This window comes from Uloborus diversus, chromosome 1, assembly GCF_026930045.1.
Source record: "Uloborus diversus isolate 005 chromosome 1, Udiv.v.3.1, whole genome shotgun sequence".
Taxonomy (NCBI): Eukaryota; Metazoa; Arthropoda; class Arachnida; order Araneae; family Uloboridae; genus Uloborus; species Uloborus diversus.
The window spans coordinates 123,832,482-123,850,159 of NC_072731.1; the positions used below are offsets into that span (position 1 = coordinate 123,832,482).

Sequence of the window (17,678 nt, forward strand, 5' to 3'; positions counted from 1 at the left end):
AGCACTTTTTCAAAACATGTTAATTCAAAAGGCTTACTATCTCTCAAATCTCAAGATAGAATGAAAATTACCAACTAATATTTGTTTACAAATCAACTGCAGACGATTTTTTTTAACTCTAAAAAATTAAAAATAAAAAAATTGCTAGCGCAGGTGATAAAGTCGCCAAAACTGGTGCAGCTGACGATCAACTACATTTGTCAAACTGGAATTCCCCTCTGGTAACCTTTAGCTTATCGTATACTGTGTTGTCGCCAACGGAGGTTTGCTTGGCGATTTTCGCGCAAAATGGCTTTCGTTCGATCATAACAAGCCATGTTTCTACTGTAATTTATGTATTGTTCAATGTGTAACGTATTAATTATGCAAAATACCAATGGATTAAAGAAGATAACATTATAATAACCATTTTTATTGAGGTTAGAAGACAGTGGATCATCAAAAATTATGAATAAACGGACAGAATTATCGGCGTCAAGATCGTAACACCATTTGGACATTGCACATGTATGTTTAAGAAAAATCATTTTTCTTCTAAGATACTGCATAAAAGCTTATGAAAACACTTTAAAACAATTAAAAATTGATTCTGAGGATCGATAAATACCTTTAAAACGAAAACATCATATACTTAGTTCTCAAATAATAGCATTGTAAAGATCGTAACTTTTGGACATACATCAAATTTCAAACTTACGTTTTTTTAAAATTGTTTACAAAGTAAATAATCTATCTTTACTTTTGTTATTTGTGCAAAATATTAACAAAAAGTTATTCAGTGTAAGATTCATACCTTTAATTTTTTTTTGAAACGTATGGAATAATTAAAAAAAAAAATTTTTTAATAGTACATTTGCTCAGTTAACGTTTTGGTATGTCCAAAATTGTGCCTTTTAGCAAAGAAAATATATTTTTAAGGGCATTTGAAGAGCATTTTTTCCATAATTTATGTCAATTCTTGTCTCTATGCAGTATTATAGTTTAACTCAAAAATTTTTGAGTTAATTAAAATGAAAGTTATTTGGTGTTGAAGCTTCAAAGTTGAGGTCTGTGTTTGTACCCACCTTTTGAGAACTGCCCTATAAAATATATCATAAAACATGGATATTGCTCTTCTTTTATATTTATCCCTCAATTCATTAAACATTCTTGGTGCCATGAAAATTCTTGTCGTGTGAAGTCTGGATTATACCACTTTTCAGTAATATTGTCTTTTCTCCTATCTGTTGCTTTTTTGATCAGGCCTAGATCTATAAATTTTGGGACCCTTGCAACGAAATCTGTAGGGCTTCTCAGCGGCCAGCAGTTTACATTTGCGAAGTTAACAAGTATTAGTGCGAGTTTTTTTTTCCCAATTTCTTTGGTCGCTAGGCCCTTTAAGGATCTCCCCCCCCCCCCACTGCACTGCGGGTACACAGATCCAAGCCTCGCCATGATTTAGATATTAAGCAGCGTGTTTGATCTTGGTTTTTTAATTAAGTCACTTGTTCTGCACCATAAATTGTTCGGTCCTTTTATTTTCAAATTTACTATTTCTAACGACATTTCTTACATTTCTTAGTAGTACAACATGTTTAAAAATAATGCTCAAAAGTAACAGAATCTGAATTTTATCAAGACTTACACAATAAAAAAGAATGTTTAACACCACATGGTTACGCAATAGAAGCACAAAAACTGAGCTGTGCGGCGCACTATGCTTATCAGTGGGTAACACCATTACTGTGGTTGGGAAATGGACTAAAAGGAGCTCCCGAGCAATTGATGAGAACATGATATGGTTTTTCATACATCAGATATCGTTGTGTAAATGTATCAATAATAATTTGTAGAAATAAAAATGAGTAATTCCTTGTCTTGCTTGACCATATTCTATTTCAATTCGCAATTTTCTCATGATAATTTTTATTAATTAATTTCTCAAAAATTATATTATTAATTATTTAATAAAAAAACAACCCACCATCACTTCCACCATTAGAACCAACTATAAATTATGGCAGAAGTAACCAATAAATTGACATTTTAGTATGCACTCTATCAATTTTCGTAATGCATAAGAGGAGGGGGATTGAAAAAAAAAGGACCAAAAATAAGCCCGGCAAGATCCATATTGTTAATATATGAGCTTTCGTCAACTAAAATCCATTGACAGAATGCGGTCCTCATATTTTGCGTACTCCTCCAGCGGCTGCTTTATAAGTTTAAAAATTAAGGAGTTAATTTTCAATTTCAGCAGCAGTTTTTGTAAACCTTTGACGAGCAGATAAAAGCTCTGTTTTGACTAGTTTAAGGAAAAGTTTCTAAAAAGAGACAAGGGTTTCACACTATGGTTATACAGTAAAATTTGAATGAGTAGTTGAAAAAACTCTTTAAAAGAAACTTTGAAAAAGTACAGTAATGAAAAATGGATTCCACATGGAAAGTCAGTGCATAATTCAATAGTGAGAACGAAAACAATAAAGGGCCTGCAATGTATACTGTTGCACATCCTACACCTGAAAAGGAGAAACCATGGCAATGTTGATTTTAAGCTTATGGCTTACAGTTAACTATTTAAAACATATAAGTACCTCATTTTCATAGGTCACAACCCTGTATCGAATGGGAATGTCTCTCGTAGGTACATAAATATAAATCTGATGGTCACCTCCAATAGCCCATGTAAAAAAGTCATTAGACGAAACACGCTTAAAATCTATCCCATTTGTTTCAAGCTCTGTCCACCGTTGTTCAGCAGTTGAAAGTATATATACTTTTCCCAAACTATTGACAGCCCATAAATACGACATAATTAGACCACTTTTATTATTCTTGCATCCTATTATTCTTGTGTAGAGGAAATAAATCAAAATTTGACTAGCGTAGAAAGAAGCATTAAGACTACTTTTTAGCAATCGCTAATTAATCCCTCTAAGTTAAGATTGGCTGTACAAGCTGCAAATTATAATGCTAAATCGATCATCACTTTCATTGATATTTACAAAAATCATCACCATAAGGATGGGACGGGGACAAACAGACTAATTTCACTCCCAGCTGGACCAATCACTAGTCAGCAGACTGTAAACAAAAAAAAAGTTGAGTAGTTTCTCATTAAGCAATAACGTCCAAGCATTTTTCATAAAAAAATATAAAATGCACAATACGCTGACAAAAGAAATAGCTAGTTTTAAAATATAAAAAGTAAAAGTAAGAATTCGGAACTCCAGCGCTCGAATACGCTACCTTGCGGTGATTTATAAAACTGCGTCTGCACCTAAAACATTGCCACGTTGCGCATCACATGTGTCTGTTGACGTAAACACAGGCAGTTTGTTCTGAGTATTTATTAACGCAATCGATGTGTCTTAGTTTGCTTTCAGCTACAGAAATTAATTCGTCCCTTAGTAGTATTCTCGAGCTTCTCAAAATAATGTTAGTTTTTCTTATTTCTTTCAAAAAAGTATTAAATGGTGGAAGCGTAAACAAGAAAAGTCTGGATTAACAAAATTGGATAACGTAATACCAGGTAAATTTTTTTATTGTTTTGTATGAATTTGTAAGAATATGAGTTTTTTTTAATCTTAAATTAATTTAACTAATCATATTTTACAGCAGCATTTAGTTGGAATGGACAGTATGCAAAATATTTTCTTGAATTTATTATCGTAGAACAAAATGAAAAATGTTTAACCGAGAAAGAATTTACTTTATTCCTTTTATTCTCAGCTGAAAGGTTTCGCCAAATTTGTTTAGGGTTATAGTAGTTTTAGTATTTGCAAGCAAAGTAGCCTTGGCGAGTTTTCGCATTTTTAGTTAAACCATTTTTAATTTTTATCATGAGTGGAATAAAATGATAGTAAGATTACAGAATTCGATAAGCAAAAAGAAATAATGGTCAATCAACTGAAAAGAAAACTACCTACATATATAAACTGTGAGTACACATTTTATTTATTTTGTTCTGAGTGAATTTGAATCAGTTTTTCAATTCGATGGAAAAAAAACGAACTTAACAACATTGACTGGACACTTTTCCTTAACCTAATTCCACATAAATGATTTAAATAACCTTTGTTACTACAGTATCCTACTGAAATAGACAGTATGCAAATAAATTTTCCTGAAAATATTTATCGCAGAACAGATTGAAAAATCCAGAAAGAACGTTAAGAATTTGAACAATAAAAAATAAAAGTTCGCCAAAAATCTGTTTATAGGCTTATGGTTTTAAAATTATGTGAAAGAATAATGTATCTTGACAAGATTTCGCATATCAGGTAAATCATTTCCATGACGAATGAATTAAATGCATGATTTCTTTGGATATCCAATCATATAGTCATAGAAATAAATTATGTAGTGTTAAACGTTACTCTTGACAGTCTGCCACGTATGTGCACTATGTGACAAAAATGTCAACAAATGCTGGAAATGTCACGAAACTGAACTTAATATGTACTAATGTATAGAAAAAACGGTACAAAATGAAAATGCCGTTCGAAGCGAACCAAAAATTTATGAATTCCGAATTCAACATCGTGAAAATGGCTGCTTCAGAACAACTTACTGTGTGTTCTGCATTAATTGTTTACTTTCGTAATACTTTTTGGTTTCTAATCTCTTTCTATATGGGTCAGAATAACCAAAAGACTTTGAAAAATCTTTTCAAATGAATAAAGCGAAAAAATCATACATACGAACAAAAATCACAACACTTTTAGCATTTTCTTCGTTACCACATGCGTTTGTTTTAGTTTTCAATTCCGCCATTAGACAGTGACTGCAGTGCCCCCTATAGTTCGTTGGAGTTGCGATTTTTTATTCACTGAATAGTTTTATTTTGCATTGATGGAAGAATGAAATGAAGCGAAAAGACGACAACGTTTGTGGTTTCAGTTTTGAGCCGACAGTGTCAGGAATAAAACATATTTTTACTTTTTCTTGTCTTACAATTTACTTTTTGTCTTATGGTCTCTGAAACCTTTATGAGTTTCTTTCATTTGATTTGCCAACATAAATCAGGATGCTTTAAGACATTTGTTTAATTTTTTTACTACCAGCAAATTTGAATAACAAAATCTAGCATTGTTTTTTGTGGAATAAAGCTTCAAATAATTAAAAATGAGCATTGATTGCAGCTCCACCAATTTTTCCAAGTGTGTTAAATTCTGTTTCGAATTAATTTTAGTGTTTTCTCATATTTATTTCCTTGTCATTCATAACTTTTTTTTTGATAATAGCTGTGTTGAAATGACACATTTGAAAATCTCTTCGCATCTCATAACATTTGTTACTAATTTGTTGTTTTTGTATCAAAATTTGTATTTAAATGTCTTTTTTATGTGTTTGAACAATACATTTTCCTTTTTTTTTTTCGTTTTTACAAGCATATTTTCTGTGTGTTGTTTTTTTTAAATGTATGTTTTTTAACTTTTAGGTTAGTCCATTTTGATTTGAAAGGGGCTCCACCTCTGGTTTCATACTATGAACAGGTGTGTTAAATATCTTAAGCTTCATCTTCCCAATTTTGGGGTTGGATAAAAAGTATGGTATTGTTTTACTGCTACCTGTGTATTCCCAATCTGGCAAAAGTGTGTTTATGTTGCCTACTTGCATTATTTTCAAGCAAGAAATCTGTTAAATTTCGAAAAAAAATACCCTCAATTCTAGCGCCTGAGTGTAGAAGACATTCCTATTAATTTGTAAATAATTTGAACATAAACAAAAATTTGAAAGCATATATATCTATTTTTCCTAGCATTTTCACCAACTGAAGCAGTAATATTGATTCTGAATATATCACTGCTGTTGAAATATAAATTGGTAAAAAATGTTAGTTAAGTGACCATGTAGCCTAACTAATAAGGAATAATTTTCCCTTCAGAGCACACGTGTTTTGGAAAACTGATTTATTGTAAGCTCTAATAACTTAGGATATATCATTTTGGGGCATCAATTTCATTTCATGGTAATCATTAAAAACTTATCCACTGGAATTTGATTTAAATATAAATCTGAATTTTCTCAGTTTTTAGCATATTTTAAACTAAATATTTTTCTCTTTATTATTGGAAAAAATACTTTGTTTTGTATGCAAGTAGTATAAAAAACTGTATAAAAAGCACTTTTTTTACTGTAAAATTTCCATTGATAAGTGCCCTTTTAATTGAACTATTTTGCCCTTTCATCTGCAAGCATCCTGCCCGGTTTTGTCTGGGGAAAACACTATCAGTATAGTTACATAATAGTTTGAGCTGAAATTACGTAAATAATTTTATAAAGACACTGTTAATATCCCTGTATCGAAAAAATTTGTACAATTTAAAGTTTCAATTTTTCAAATAGATTGTATGTCTTTACATACTCGTTTGTAGAGCTGCAGAAATTTTAAGAACGGGTATGTGAAGCGCCAAGAATTTTCAAGATATAGTGCTTGTAAACCAATGCATATTTGTTGAATCCACTCACTGATGAGAGCCCGCTTGTCCATATTTTGCCCCCGAGGCCCAATAGAGCTCTCAACGGCTATGCTCAACAAAGCATTCAATTTGCATCCAATTTTTTTAAGTAATGTATTTTAATTAGTAATTTAAAAGTAAATATTGTGCAAAGTAATGCTAAATTGTATAATTTAAAAAAAATTGCTGCTTGCACGTTCTTAAATGCATGTTTGCTATATTATCCTATTGTTTTACTTGTTTTAACTTTTGTTTTTTGAATAAAAAGTGAAAACTATTGGTTTTCACATACATTTTACAGTATTTTGTGATAAAACAAATATAAATATAAATAGTAATGTGATGATCAGTAACAGGTTCTAAGCCCAGCTAGGCAGGTCCTAGTCAGTTTAATACTCCCCAATCCGCCTCTTCCAGTAAGCTGTTCCAAGTGCTCATGAGTAGTAATTTTTCCTAATTTCCAGATTAGCTTGATATTTGAATTGCTTAAAACAGTGATCCCTCATCCTGCTTTTCATTCAAAAATTTAACATTTAACCCATTAACAACTTTCATTTTGATAAATTTAAACAACTGAATCACGTCCCCTCCGACTCTTCTTTGTTTCAGGCTATGCATAATAAGTCTTTTAAGTCTGGTATCATAATCAAAATCAAAAAGTCTCCTTACTAGTCTAGTAGTGTATAATTATTCTTGTCTTTTTGATATTAGAATTTTTAAATTTAGGTGTTTCCTTTATTGAAAAAGTTGGGAGCCACTGGGATTTTGATTGAATATGAAGATATGTTTCCATACAGTGGTGATCTGCAGATAGTCACACAGCCTGATGTTTACAGGTAAGTCTTATTTGACAAGAGTGCTTTATATTTGTTTTATATGAAAATAAAATGAATGCTAAGTTTTAAAAAACCTGTTTACATTAAAATTTCAAACATTAATTTATTCAAATCGTAGTGGATGAAGTTTTTCCCTGACATACTAGTCATTGATATATTTTTTAAACTTTTCAATTTAAATATAATATTCAGAAAAAAAATCACAAATGCATAGTAAAAGGAAGATGCTGAGTGTTAAAATCTCAAAATGTTAATATTTTCACATCACTGAAAAAGCCTGCAATAATAATTATACTTTTACATTTTTGAAACTAAAAAAAAACAAAAAAACTTACAAGTACCAGTACAAATGTGACGACCAGCAACAGGCTCTGGGTGGTCCTAGTCAGTTTTATTTGTCCCCAATGAAAATCAATGGCCCTCTTAAAGGTATCTAGTACCCCTCCCCTCCTTACTCATTATAGCCTCTTTCGGTAATCTGTCCCAAGTGCCCACAACCATACTAAAGTAATAATTTTCCCCAATTTCCTGATAACCCCCCATCTTGCTTTATGTGCAAAAACTTAACCCATTAACATATTTACATTGATGAATATAAGCAATTGAATATGTCCCGTCTGACTCTCTTTTGCTCCAGGCAATACATATTGAAACTTTTAATTCTGGCAACATAATCTAAGTCTAGGTATACTAGGCTAGCCCCTTTACTAGCCTAGTATACGTTCTTCAAACTCTTGCTAATAAAGAAATATTGTTCTTCAGATAAGGAGATCAAAACTGATCAGCATATTCTAAATGAGGTCTTACTAAACTTCTATATAAAGGCAGAAGACCTTATTAGATTTGTTTAAAATTGATCGATTGATAAACCCAAGTATTCTGTTGGCTTTGTTACTTGCAATGCTGCACTGTTGACTAAATTTGAAGTCTTGATTTATTGAGAGGTAATAAAATTTTTTGCAGAGTATCCAGTATTTGGCTAAGTATGGTATTTGATGGATCTCTAGCTTTTTTGGGAAAAACTACGTTTTTGAATGTTGTTTTAAGTTTAAAATTTTTGTGATACACATACCTTTTTGTAATTATGTGCATTAATTTATCTGTTCATGTATTTAAAAATTAATGGAGTAGTAATTATGCCCATTCTAATATTTCACCTATATTGCTTAACGTTGATTAATTCAGTGGAATCATTACTCAATATGTTGAGAAAAAACAGAATATTTAAATGTAGTGGTTTTTATATTTCAATTAAAAATCTAAATAGGGAGGGGGTGGAGGGTATCAATTTTTTTTTTCAAGCCATAGAGCAGCATTTCAGCATGTTCAGTTGAAAGCAAAATTATTTAAAAACAAATTCCTCTAATACCATTCATTCTTTTACAGCAAGTAAATTATTTCTGATAATTTAACTATTTGTCATCTATGTAATAAATTTTGGTTTTAGCCTTAAAATACGATCATTTAGAAAATTTACATATTTTTGTTCTCAAGTTTTGTAATGGTAATAAATTATTGTTTTGTCAACTTGTTTTTAATTCTGTATTGTTGAATATGTAAAGCTCTTAACCTACATAACTTTACATTATTTGAAAAAAAAAAATGAAGAAAATTATGTTTTTTCACCTACAAAATTTTTAATGTTAAATTCAAAATTTTCTGCAACTGCATATAAATAAGCTTTTTTGTTAGGTAATTTGCAAACCTAGCTAGTACAACTTATCAGTTTAGTCTAAAAGACTCAGAATAGTTTGCCACTATCTTATTAAGGCAACTAGGTTTCTTCAACTAGGTATTTCCAACTGTTCTTTCCCTATGATTATTTGTTGTGTGTTGACAAAATACAATTTCACAGATAAAAATAAAATATGATAGGTAGTTAAAAAATATAGTTAAAAAAAAAGAAAAAGGTGAAGTTTGACTGATTATGTTTCGTTTAAACTTATTCTCTTATCGTAAGTAGATTGTTGTATGGCAACTCCAAAATATCTGCAGAAGCAATACAGTCGATTTTGAGTTTTGTATCTCTGGGCCATAATGACCTAAGTCTAAAAATTGATTTTCTGTTTATTAGTGCATTGTATGTAGAGGCCTATGAGTAAGTGAAAATAATTCTTAAAAAGAATCCTTTTGATTTTTTTACCAGGGTTAAAAGAGCACTCCTCCCTTCCTTTGCATGCACCAGAAAAAAGTTTTCCTCTCCCCTGTAAAGTCTCCTCCTGCGATTATGTGACTTTCGTCCATCTGGCTCTGAGGTACAGAGTTGTAATTGTGATCTGAAGTTTTCTAATGAAATATTCAAGATTGCAATAAATTTAAAACTCGGGAGATTTTTATATAATTGAATATGGAAACAGTTTAACACTGATCAGAGAGCTATTAAAGTCATTTTGATCTTATTTAAATATTATGAAACAATTTATTAATAGAAACAAAAACTTTCAGCAAAGAAGAAATTCTAAAAATCCAAGAACTAGCATTTGAAAATCAACTTGATGTGGTCCCCTTAGTTCAATCATTTGGCCATTTAGAGGTAAAACTATTATTTTTTAATCTCAAGTACCTTTAACGAAAAAATTAAAATTACTTTTTGGTAATTTTAAACTGTGGATCATATTTCATACTAATAAGATTTAAAAAAAATGTGATATCTGTATGATTTCACTATCCCATGATACTTAACATTTCTTATTTAAACACTATTTACTCTAAAAGCATATGAGATAAGTCAATTTAGTAGGAATTACTGTGTATATATTCTCTCAAAGTTGATCCTCCAACTTTTAGAGGGGAAATCGGGGAAAAAAAATCAAAAACCTGCAAATTAATTCAGCCTCTACTTTCTGAAAGATAATGCCACAATTTTTAAAAATAAGCACATTAAGATGAAGGAAAAAAATGTAACAAAGAATCTTACAATGGAAAATGCATACTTTTTGCACCTTTGAACAAAAAAAGTTCTTTATTGCAGTTGTGATTGTTGTAAAGGGTTAATTTCTGCGATTGTAATTTTTGTTGAATGCTGTTTTTATTTTGAATTAATATTTTGTGTTTTAAAATTTTGTGTTGTATCATATTCATTATTTCAATCAGCATTAGTTTCCGTAGTACCAACTGGGGTTTCCATTAGAGGAAAAACCAGGTGAGAAAATCTCACCCTCTGTTAAAATTAGAGTGAGATTTTTAAAAATTGAGCTAGATTTAAAAAAATCTTATTAAATTTGACTGACTTGAAAAAATTGCAAGGAAGTCTCACATAGAAATATTTTTTCAGTGGGATTTCTTATAAAACTGCTTGATTCTCACAGTCTCATCCCCTATTGGGACCCTGTTACCAATTATCAAAACAAATCGCGAATCCTGTATTTCCCACACTTTCAGAGTTGTCCGTCTTTTACAGTTATTCAGCCTTTACTTCACTGTTGAACTATATAAAATTATTTTCCAATATGTGAGTATTTGCTTTTTAAAGATTAATTTAAAAGAGTTGGGCCAAAACTGTTAAAATGTTCACATTTGAAAGTATTTTTTTTTCTCAAGAATTGTTCAGGGAAATGTTTTTGAAATTCTATCCTACATTTAAGTTATTCTCCCTCATTTTTTAAACTAAATTTCTCAAATAATATCAGATTATATGCAGAGTATGTATTTTTTAAGTTTCAAATAATAACTATTTTCATCCCAAATTTTTTTCCTGATTCACCGATTTTCATATGATTTAGTTCAGCTGTTTCAGAAATAAATTGAATAAAACTTTTTCTTGTTTTTTACGTATCTAACCGTATTATAATACTTTAATGGTGGCATTGCAGCAGCCAATGATATTGTTGAAGAGCTGTGACATAGAAAAGTTAGACTGAATTTCATTATGTGTATTGACATTTAAAATTTCAAGTACAGGCTGAAATAGATCAAATGCTGTAATTTGCAATAGATTAAAATGATACTGGAGTAGCATTGTTATAAAAATGTATTGAATAATATTTTTGCATTTCTTCAACAAAATAACTTGAATATAAAACAGCTGTCCGCAGGTTGGGAATATTTTCATACTTGATATTTTGCATTATTGGCCAATTTCAGGCAATAGTCGTTTCAGTCTTGCAAGATCCACAAGGCCCAAAAAAATTTAATGTCTAGAAGATATTATTATGGTATACTGTTGAACCGTCACCTGTAATATAGTTACTGTCTTGTAAAAAAGAGCCGAGAGCTTGAATCACAAAGCAATTTGAACAGAACTTCTTGCAGTTCATGGGGAATGGTGAACAATAGCAAGCAGGGCTATAGTAATACTTAAAGCACCATGAATAAAGTACAAATTCTTTCTATTATATATGAAACTAATCCAACAATTAAAACTTGGTTCTATGTGGTTGAAAATGTTAATTTTCATCCACTTAACCTTCTGCAAAATAACTGTTGAATAATGTGATTTATGCTTCAAAATATGGGTTTTCAATAGAAATATTTACTTTTAATTCGAAATCTATATTTGCATCGAAAGCATTATTGCTGTTGAATCTGCATTTACTACAAAAAAGGAGGAATATCAGTGAAACAATAAAAAAAAATTAGATTATGTAAACTTTGCATCTACAATCTCATAAAACTGTTGCAACTTGTTATTTCTGTAAATGTTTGCATACTTAAAATTTCTTTGGAATTTGAAAGTCTTGATGTCGTATCCAGTTTCTGTGCAGTAAAAGTACTAATTTACCTTATGAAAGTGCCTAAAATCCTTTTCATATGTTGCAGTTTCTTCTGAAACATGACAAGTACTATGAAATACGTGAAGCAGAGCGATATCCTAATGCCTTATGTCCTTCTCATGAAAGTATGTAACAAATTAATATTAAGATCCTGAAACGAAGTTATTCTTTGGTGCCATCATTTAAGTTTTATTTTTTAAGTTGCAATTTAATTATTTGCTTTTATAACCTAATTTGAATATAGTGAAACCTGTGTATAACAATACTGTTTATAACAATAATCCTGTCTATAACGATATTTTCCTTGGTCCCCGCAAAAAGGTTAGTATAAATAGTCGAACTGTCTACAACGAAAACCTGTCTTTTTTTTAGATCCCAACAGTATTGTTGTAGACAGGTTTTACCAACCAAATTTGAAATTAACTATGGGAAAATTATTAAATGGGAAAGGGATAATATTTCATTCCATATTAGTATCCCTCAAAGTGTATTATGTTTCTTAAAATTTTGTTAGTGCTATTGATTTTAGTTTTGATTAATAGTGTGTTGAGAATTATGATAATTTTATTTTTGAAAATAGATACAAAACTATGGTAATAAATTTGATTATTTTAAAATGTATTATTTTAAAAATATATATTTCAAGTCAAGGTTAAAATGATAAGTACATTTTCTGTGTTCTTTGACATTATGATATCATTGAATTAATATTTTACTTTATTTTGCACTTATTGTACACATTTAATGGATGATATCTTTACTAAGTTTAATAATTCAATCAAGTATATATACACAAGGTGTTTTAGTTAACTGTTTCAAAACTACTAAGAAGGGTAGGGTGCATCATGATGAATCAAATTCATATAACAATGTGAGATCGTAAATTTGTTTCCAACTTGAGAGATTTGAGGTACGCCAAGAGTTAGTATACTGTTCGGAGTTTCATGCATTGAAGATGTGAGGTATTGCAGTATTATGCATTGTAGCCAATCGAAAAACTTCAAACACTAGCTTGGACCCATGTACATCTTTCTATTTTAGCCTACTTTCCCAGTAAAAGTCAGAGGATAAAGATAAAAGCGTGAATGAAGGCTTAATACATCTTAAAAATATCTCGGAAAACAGAAAAAAGTCAAAAATAATTAAATAAATATCCAAAAATTAAAAATTGGAAAGTAGGATATTGAAATGGGGAAAAATGTCTGTCGGTCTGTCTCCCTCCCCCCCTCTCAACTTTTGAGTGAATTGTCCATTTTGAATTTTTTTTTTGTTCGCAAAATCTCGGCGAGGACACCTCATTCCCATGTTTCACTTTTTGATTTGAACAATTTTTTGTTCAATTTTGAACAGTCCAAAAAAATCTAACATTTGCTCCCACGGGGAAATTTAAGGAAAATATAAATCCCGACTTTAGAGGCGAATTTGCTTCAAACAAGCTTTGTAAGAAAAAGTTTTTGACGAAGAATATGTATAGAAAATATCTTTTTGACTTGAACAATTTTCCGTTCAATTTTGAACAGTTCAAAATCCTGAACATTAGCGCCTACGGCAAAACTAAAATTCAATATTGATCTTGAACTTGAAGGCAGATTTACTTCAAATAAATTTTGTTGAAACTAGCTCTTGATGATCAACTGTCGACTCAAACTCCTAGAATTTTAGAACAGTCGACTCCGAATCCGACTCCTGTACTTGAAAATAATTCCGACTCCGACTCTGACTTTGTTACTTTGGAAAAAATTCAAGACACTGAGGGGAAATGACCGACTCTGACACTTGTAAGTTTAAAGTCTTCGACTCCGACTCCTTTATCCCAAAATAAGTAAGACTTGGACTCTGTAAACATTGGCAGAGTTGCGGATTTTAAGGGAAATGATTTATTTTGATTCCCAAGTCTGAATTAAAAATCTTTGATTCCCGAATCTGACTCTTAAACCCCAAAATGAGACTGATAATGATTCTGCTGCCATGGTTTTTACTTTGAAATACTTATTGTTGATATGATTTGTTTTTGGAACTGATGTGATATACCCCACCCTTGGCGACTTTTTCCTGTTGGCGCCAAGAAAGTGTCGCCAAGAGAACGATGTACGAGGACATATGTCATACATCGTTTTTAGCAATGCTTTTTTAGCTCCAACAAGAAAAAAATCAGATAAAAAACATAAAAAAAACATGATCAAAGCACTTCAGAACACAATATATATAAAAACAACATAAAACCTCAACAAAAAACATCACGAATATACGCTTCAAAAATACCAGAAGCTAGAAAGTTTTTGTACATAAAGAACAATTACTAGGAAGAATTTAAAATGTTTGAATTGACAAATTACTATAACAGCTCACCAATGAAATATGTACCAATAGAAATAAAAGCTATTTTCCAACATGCATTTCATTGAACAAAAACTTTTCTCATACTCTGCTAAAAAAGAGCAAAGGGATTCAAATTGCGATGTTCAAAACGGAAAACATCCCCAAAATCAATGTATATTTCAGCCAAAATAGCACTTAGTTACTCAAATTTCGATTTATGAAAAGTAGAAATGTCTCAACTGAACATCCTAAACATACACAGCACAAAAATACCATACATTTATTTGCTATCCAGACATACTTTCAAAATACCTATTATATTTTATATAAAATAACACCTTTATATTTTTATAAAATGCTGTGGAGTCAACTTATTTTTAGAAATTCAGTACCTAAAGGAGGCACGTTAATAGAATGTCTAAATAATTCGTGGCATCGATAAGAATTGACTTTTAGAACAAAATAACCGTACTATTTTTGTAAAATTAATTTCTATACAGTAAAAATAAAGTTAAAAACTACAAGAGCCCCTCAAAGATTTGTAAAAACAAAGAATTTCGGAAGTGAGAGTTTTTTTTGAATTCTAAAATAAAGAACTTACCTTTTTATGGTATAAATCCTCACACTCAGTCTAAAACAATACATCATATGACAATGGCACGTTGCAGATACACACCACGTTGGAGTTAACTTTTAATTAACGTTCAAGTTTGAAGAAACTGGCATTTTCTAATGTTTTTACTTCAAAACACAACTACTGAATTTAAACAACAACAAAATAAGCTTTCCTGTAAGGTATACTGCATGAAACAACACGTATCTCTCCTGCATAAAACCGAGTAAACAACCCAAGTAAACAAGTTTGAACAGATCTAAAATTGCCTTTGGGTTGCCAAACACAGGTTAGTTTCTCCAGGGATGCCATGCTTAAAAAATTATCGCCTCATTGACGAGAAAAATATTTCAATTTTGTGCAAAAAATTGGATGTTGCCAAATGAGGGAGTATATCACATCTGTACCTTGTTTTTATTTTCATGCTAATGTTTTAATGTACATAGTCAGTGTTTGGTGGAAAAATTCGGAGTCCTTTATATTTATACATAACGATATGCGCAGACAATTTTTTTTTCTGATAATGAATATTATTTCCTTTAGTTGACATTTTGTTTTTTATTTATTTTGAAAGTACATTTATTCATTTTTAAAATAACTTTTTGGTAACAGAGGGAGAACAAATAATTTTTTTAAACTGTATTTATTTTAAAGAGTTTATTATTTTTAATTTTTTTTCTTTTTCAAAGTGATTAAAGATATTTTTTAACGGGAGAAAAATATATTAGAGCTGCTTTGTTTAAAAAGTGCTACTACTTTTTTTGTTCGTTTATTTATTTTTTCCGCATCTATTTCTTCAGATGAGCGTTGCGTATTTTATTTCTAGAAATCAGGTCAAAACGTTAAAAATTTACGTTTGAAATAATTTGCTATACAGGCTAATTTTGAAAATATTGATCAAATAATAGAAAGAGGATATTTGTATGCGGAAAAGTAGGCTCATTTAGTTCTAGACAGAACTTCTTGTTTACACGTATCATTAAAAAGATTTTTCAGGTACTGTGTCTTTTCTTTATGGTGCTTCTGTGTACATCACCTCTTCAGAAAGGCTTTTCCGAACCTGCATTGATATATGATTTTGAGTCATCATGATGCACCCTACCAACTAGGAGTTCTGAAACAGTTAACTTTAATGCGCTGGAAATATATTTACTATCAGTATTCAGTCAAATGGAATATTCAGTGTTGTTTGCAGAATTCCAAAGACCAACCACATATTCCACGCAATTCTAATTTGCATAATGGCTAATGGCTTGCTCAAAATTCAGAAAAATGAAGCAACACAAATCACCAGGCTTTGAAACGTTAAGAGCCAGTTTTTATAAAGTGTTGATGTAATTGTTTTGAGGTCCAAAAAATAAATCGTTTACTTACTCCTTTCTTTTCCAATAATATACTACGTTTGTATGTTAGCTTTTATTTCAAATAAAAAAATCTAAATTTGCTTTCAGGGGTTTGTTCTGTGAACAGTTAAAATGTTTTTACAATACAAATGTGATGACCAGCACCGGCTCTGGGCCCAGCTTGGCTGGTCCTAGTGAATTTATTAGTCCTCAATGAAGAGCCCACAACCCTACTAAACTAGTAACTTTTCCTAATTTCCAAGTTAGCCTGAAATTTGAATAGCTTAATGCAATGACTTCTTGTCTTGCTTTTTCCATGCAAAATTTAATCCATTAACATCTTTCATTTTGATAAGTTTAAACAACTGAATCATGTCCCCTCTGACTCTTCTTTGCTCCAGACTATACATATTAAGCCTTTTTAAGACTGGTATCACTATCTAAATCTAAAAGTATCTTTACTAGCTTACTAGCTCTTTTTTGAACACTTTACAATAGCGCAATATCTTTCATGTGGTAAGGAAAGCAAAATTGTGTTAAGGAACGCTAAATGAAGTCTTACCAAACTCCTATGTAACGGCAAAAGAATCTTCTTAGAATATTAATTTTGAAAAAGATCGATTGATAATCCCTAGTATTCTATTGGCTTTGTTACTTGCTATGTTGAAGGGTTGACTAAACTTGAGGTCCTGGTTTATTAGGACACCAGATCAATAACATTTTCTGCCTGACTAATGACTAAACCCTGCAAATAATAACGTGTATGCTTATTTCCATGACCTGTATGTAGCACTTGACATTTCCCTACATTAAACTGCCATACTCCATCTATCTGCATACTTAGTAATGTGATCTAAGTCTTCTTGCAGCTGTTTTACATGTTCTTCATTTTTACTAAATGCATAACTTTGACGTCATCAACAAAACAATTCATATTTTCAGAAATGTTTTTGTGATATCATTCATAAAAACAACTAAAAAAGGGGGCCCTAATACCGATGGTTGAGGAACCCCATTTAAAACATCACTCCATTTGGAATCATTTCCCCCCTTACAATTCCTGTCTCTTTCCTTCCAGTCAGCAAATTTCTAACCCAAATTAATTTTTTTTCCATTCCTATATTAGCTAGTTTACAGAGCAGAGCAACATGCGATATCTTATTGAAAGCTTTTTGAAAATCAATATAAACATCTATACACTTTTTATTATCTAAAGCCATGGTAACATTGTCATAGAAATGCAATAAATTAGTAGCACATGATATTCTTTTTCCTGAAACCAAACTACAAGCTAGTCAACAGACTATTAGTTCCTAAGAAATTCATAATAATGATTTTGATCAGTTTCAAAAAATTTACAAAGCACTGAAGTCAGGCTCACAGGATATTTATGGTGTCAAAATGTTATAATT

The 17,678-nt window shown here is 30.7% G+C and overlaps 2 protein-coding genes across 2 annotated transcripts in view; one reads left to right on the top strand and one right to left on the bottom strand.

Moving 5' to 3' along the window:
* LOC129234716 (tectonin beta-propeller repeat-containing protein 1-like) overlaps positions 1-2,794 on the bottom strand; it is a 67,286-nt gene extending 64,492 nt beyond the window's left edge. Inside the window, exon 1 of the mRNA XM_054868739.1 lies at positions 2,574-2,794. Within this exon, the coding sequence (XP_054724714.1) occupies positions 2,574-2,792 (219 nt within the window). The 5' untranslated portion in view covers positions 2,793-2,794. The remainder of the gene's footprint in view (positions 1-2,573) is intronic.
* A 2,072-nt stretch (positions 2,795-4,866) lies between these two features.
* The window catches only part of LOC129221002 (hexosaminidase D-like), a 40,081-nt gene continuing 27,269 nt past the window's right edge, over positions 4,867-17,678 (top strand). The window contains exons 1-5 of the mRNA XM_054855441.1: positions 4,867-5,141; positions 5,423-5,477; positions 7,170-7,279; positions 9,725-9,812; positions 12,038-12,116. Of these exons, the coding sequence (XP_054711416.1) occupies positions 5,107-5,141; positions 5,423-5,477; positions 7,170-7,279; positions 9,725-9,812; positions 12,038-12,116 (367 nt within the window). The 5' untranslated portion in view covers positions 4,867-5,106. The remainder of the gene's footprint in view (positions 5,142-5,422; positions 5,478-7,169; positions 7,280-9,724; positions 9,813-12,037; positions 12,117-17,678) is intronic.